Source organism: Rhododendron vialii, chromosome 5a, assembly GCF_030253575.1.
Source record: "Rhododendron vialii isolate Sample 1 chromosome 5a, ASM3025357v1".
NCBI lineage: Eukaryota > Viridiplantae > Streptophyta > Magnoliopsida > Ericales > Ericaceae > Rhododendron > Rhododendron vialii.
Window position 1 is genome coordinate 308,526 of NC_080561.1, and position 4,683 is coordinate 313,208.

Below are 4,683 nucleotides of genomic sequence, written 5' to 3' on the forward strand. Positions count from 1 at the left end.
TTATTTCATGTATGCCACAGAGTACCCTTGAACTTCCTGCAAATTAACTAGTAACTAGGGGTCGGACACATGCGATGCGTGTGTACGTCGAATTTGATCTGCAGGACTTGCTATTTGATGGCTTTTTATTTTTGAACAATCTCATATATGGGTACGTTGCTGCACTTCTTATCATCATACCATTTTACAAACCCATCAAATATATAGCAATCACAATTAAGCACTTTTAATTAATTCTAAAGATTAGTGAAAACAAAATAACAAAGGATAATATTTTTGCTAAACAAAAGGTAGTAGACAACGGCAATGGCAAGGACCAAGTATTTCCCCACAGTATGCACAATTGCTCCAAAGAGTTTCAGGATCGAGATCACAATTGAAATTAATCAACTTCTTCTCCATTTGGAAGAAGAAGTTTCGAAGGGAGGGAGGGGAATTGCAGAAGCAGACAACTGGGAAAGCCGAAACATATGGCACATGGGTGCTGTTTTGTCGTGATGATTTTGATAACTGCCATGCCAATTTATGTTTTTACCCTCCAAATTTTTAACATGCGTTCAAACATATCCATGGACATTTTTGAAAGATCGAGTAAAATGTGAGTCAGACTCAAAGAAGAGTCCATCCCAAATTGCACTCTCCCTTTATGTATCAGAATAGATGTTCTCTTCTAGCCTTTTCCTCAGGGCCTCACAAAGGCAACAACAGAACATAAGTTAACAAGGGATAGGGAGGGTTAGAAACCCAGTCAAGGGGGAGAGCATCTCTCAACCGAGCATGAGCTACCCAATGAGCCGCCCCATTAGAGGAACCAAAAACCCAAGAAAAACAAAAATTAGAAAATAGATGAAAAGCTCAAATCTCTAAAAAATCGAAGCACTCTCCCAGGGAGGAAAGTGTTGGGTCCGGAGTGTCCCCATAAATTTAGTTATACAATGTCACTCCTGTGATAAGAAGTTCTTCATCGAGCAAAATTGGATCACCATTTTGTTGTCACGCTCTAATCGGCCCTTTATGTCACATTGGTGGCCAACCAAGCTTTCGCATGCTAGCTAGAAGCCGGACAGCTAATTAGGCTTCACCTAATTACTTTCCCTATCGCAGTACATATGAGTCATATGACCATGCCCAATAAGGGTCTCTCACGATTGGACTAATGGCTAATGCCTCAACTAATCTATGGTTCAGCTAAGTATAAAAACGTGGATCGAACTTAAAACAAATTAAATTAAATTCATATAAGACGACAAAAATACTAAAAATATTTGTTGTTTGACAATTTTTCGTTTTTAGTAGCCTTTTTTTTTTTTTTTTCTTCTTCTTGCTTTTGATCGTAATTTTTTATTTTTTAGATGAAAAAATTAATCCAAAAAAAATAATGTGTATATAGCAAAGAAAAGATGAAAAAAAATTCAAAAAAAATTAGAGGGAATGGGGCCTGAGATTAACTTTAGTTTACTCACTTTGTTTTTCTCTTTGAATTAACAAATGGTGGTAGTTGCATTGTCACCGGTTGGTTGAGATTCTTTGGGCAAAAGGGTATCCCCTTTAATGGAGTAGTATTTTGTATTCTTTTTTAAATCAGTCGTCGAAATTCATTTTCAAAGGACAGAACATGATTAGAAGAATAAAGAAAATGAAATTTGAGAGCTTGAAAACTCCATTTGTCAAGGCTGATTGGGTATTTGTCAATTGCTTCTTTATTAAATTCTCGATCTCGATTGGCTTGTTTAGAGATTAATTGACAACTTAATTTCTACTAGTAGGTACGTGAATAGTATAAATTAACAAAAACTCAACCACTTTCTTAATTATTTTACCTTTGGACTTAATTCATACTCTCGAGTATTGCCAACGATCAAAGCTGGACATAGGGTCCCGCACACCCAACATTTAAGGTAACAACTGTGTATGTCTTATTTATCGTTGGTTTTCAGTATTTAATTAGGTTCCAGTGGCAATCAATTAAGTTAAATTTCCCTGTCTACTCCCTAATTAATCTTGTGTTTTTGTGTTTTATTTGATTCAGAGTACCAAAATATATAATTAAGGACCCGAGAGATTTAAACTGACGAGAAATGAATTGGACCAGAGAGATTTCAAACTAGGAATGGAGCCACCAATTGGCATTCGTGGAATAACCCCAATTAATGGTTGGCTTAGTGGCTAAAACCTGAGATTTAGGGGTTTGTTTTCACTTAAAATTATAAGTTTAAAATCTCTTAGGTGCTATCAACTCTTTTGAGAGCTAGTTTTTACACAGCATTGCTCTGACTTTAATCAAGTTGGGCGCAAATGACCCAGACAAGTGAGTTTGGGTGCATCGGTGGAATTTTCACACACAAACTCACATTTTCACAAGCGCACATGTATATAATTGACTTTTGTTCAACAAACTTCAAAATCTTCACTTTTATTTGTGTATTTTCCTTCATTTAGTTAGGTTCCGTTGTCATCAAAAAAAGGTTAGGTTCCATTTGTCTGCATGCAACAAACAAGTTTTTTCTCATTTAGTAAGAGATCATTCTAGCTATAATTGATTCTTTTGTAGCTCACAATATGAATTTTTTTTTTAAGTAAACTAATCGATCTTGCAAGTTTTCTCTTTTTGGGTGAAGTGTGTTTTTACATGAGAAACTTATTTACGGTTTCGCGTAATCTCAACCTGTTTTGGACGATCCAGATTAAAAACAATTTATTAATGGTAATAGATACCGTTAATAGATTATTTTCAATCCTAATCGTCCAAAATACTTTTGGTTTGGATAGTCGAGATTGAGCACCGTTAACTTTATTTACGATTCTTTGGTAAATAAGATTATTTTTTACTCATGCAAGCTAATTTATGCTGCCATTTTTTGGGCCCCACAAAATTGGTGCCATTTTGTTGTTTTTTGAATATATAGATAGTACTGTATTGGCAACCTCTCCCTCTCTCCTCGTTATAAAAACGAACCTTCCCCTCACCTTCAACAATCCCCACAAACACTTCTCTCTCTCTCTCTCTCTCTCTCTCTCTCTCTCTGAAAAGTGTTGAAGGCTTGAAGCACATTGGGTGTTATTTAAACATAAGGTAGATAAGATGGCGAAAGGAGGGAAGCTGACAAAGCTGAAGTCAGTTCTAAAGAAATGGAACTCATTCAGCAGCATGCTCGGCCGCACCACTAACGGCACCTCCATAGTGGCCGCCGCAAGCCGCTCTTCCTCTTCCTCCTCCGACTCCTACAACTACGACACAAGAAACAACAACAGCAACAACATCATCACAAGAAAAGACCTCCACCCCGTGTACGTGGGGAAGTCACGGCGCCGGTTCCTGGTAAGCTCAGAAGTGGTGGAAAACCCGGTGTTCCGGGAGCTAGTGGAGAAGTCCGGATCCGGCAAGAACGTGGAGGGAGGAGAGTCGGGCGTAAACCTGGTGGGTTGCGAAGTGGTAATGTTCGAGCACTTGCTGTGGATGCTGGAGAATGGGGATCCTCAGCCCGAGTCCCTCGACAACTTCGTCGAGTACTACTCTTGCTCCTGATGATCAATTTCGATCGATCTATCCAACGGAGATCATCGAGTAATTTGATTTCCATTTTGAATCACTTGGGCAAATGAATAAACTTTTACCTAGTAGTACTTTTATAGTACATGTAGTATTGTATAATTGGTATATATACATGAAGCAGGAATGCCAGTTTGGGAGGCTAATTAATGAAGATTAGCGGTGTACGTAGAAGAAATTAAGAAAGAGGAAGTGAGAGAGAGAGAGAGAGAGAGAGAGAGAGAGAGAGAGAGAGAGAGAGAGAGAGAGAGAGGATATGCCAGTGATGGTGTGAGGAGTAATATTCCGTTTTACATCGGCTAATCGTCTTTTAATTATGGAATTAGCGCCTGATCATTATTGTTGTCATCTTGTTGGTTCTTTAATTTCTGTGTATCTGAATGTATAAATGCTTAAATTTATTCACGTTGGTTAAAGTTTTTGTTCAAGTTCACCCAACCTTTTTTCTTGATTTTACTAGTAATTACTAATTACTTCAGTGTCAGTAATTCTGTTTTGTCGTTGATCTCATAATTTGGCTTGAAATTAAACCGACACACGTTTAGGGAGCTGAACTTAATTAATTAAACAATTTCCAAATGGGGGGCCGTCAATATGTCGGTTTCAGGTCGAATTTAGATTCCTCCCGACTATCATTTTCCGTATCTCGTATTGATATTCATGGACCCCGGATTTCAGCAAAAAAATAAAAATAAAAATTTATGGACCCCGGGTCACTGGCCCGATCGATATGCTTATCCTGGACATACTAAAGATGATAGGTGACAAAATTTGGACATTTGATGACATTTTTACATGTCACCAAATGTGTTTTTAGTTGTAGTGAACTAGTGTTTTCTTTCGAAATGCAAGATGTTCTGAGTGAACTTGTGCGTATCTCGGTCAAGACCTTACAATCTTTCTCACGCTTACCTAGGTTAGGTAAGCGTGGGGTACATATATCCCCTACAGAAAAACCAAGTTCTCTGCAGCCAATTATTCACACTCTTAACTTGTTCCATTATACCATATTCACCTCTTATATATCTCCCTCCCTCTCGCATTCGCCCTACAAACGGGACGTAAGGTTTCAGTGCAGGGAGACTCAAATATTTTATCAGCATGGTCTGAATTGAATTGCCAATTTTATTGAG

At 37.8% G+C, this 4,683-nt stretch overlaps 1 protein-coding gene across 1 annotated transcript; it reads left to right on the plus strand.

Annotated features, from left to right (window-relative positions):
• Nucleotides 1-2,929: 2,929 nt before the first annotated feature.
• On the plus strand, nucleotides 2,930-3,966 carry LOC131326611 (auxin-responsive protein SAUR76-like). Its single transcript, XM_058359453.1, has one exon. It carries the CDS (start codon nucleotides 3,083-3,085, stop codon nucleotides 3,524-3,526), a length of 444 nt encoding a protein of 147 aa, XP_058215436.1. The 5' UTR covers nucleotides 2,930-3,082; the 3' UTR covers nucleotides 3,527-3,966.
• The last annotated feature ends 717 nt before the right edge of the window (nucleotides 3,967-4,683 follow it).

Bases quoted from the DNA above. Each gene is read 5' to 3' on its own strand.
- LOC131326611 (XM_058359453.1), top strand. From the start codon at position 3,083: ATGGCGAAAGGAGGGAAGCTGACAAAGCTGAAGTCAGTTCTAAAGAAA.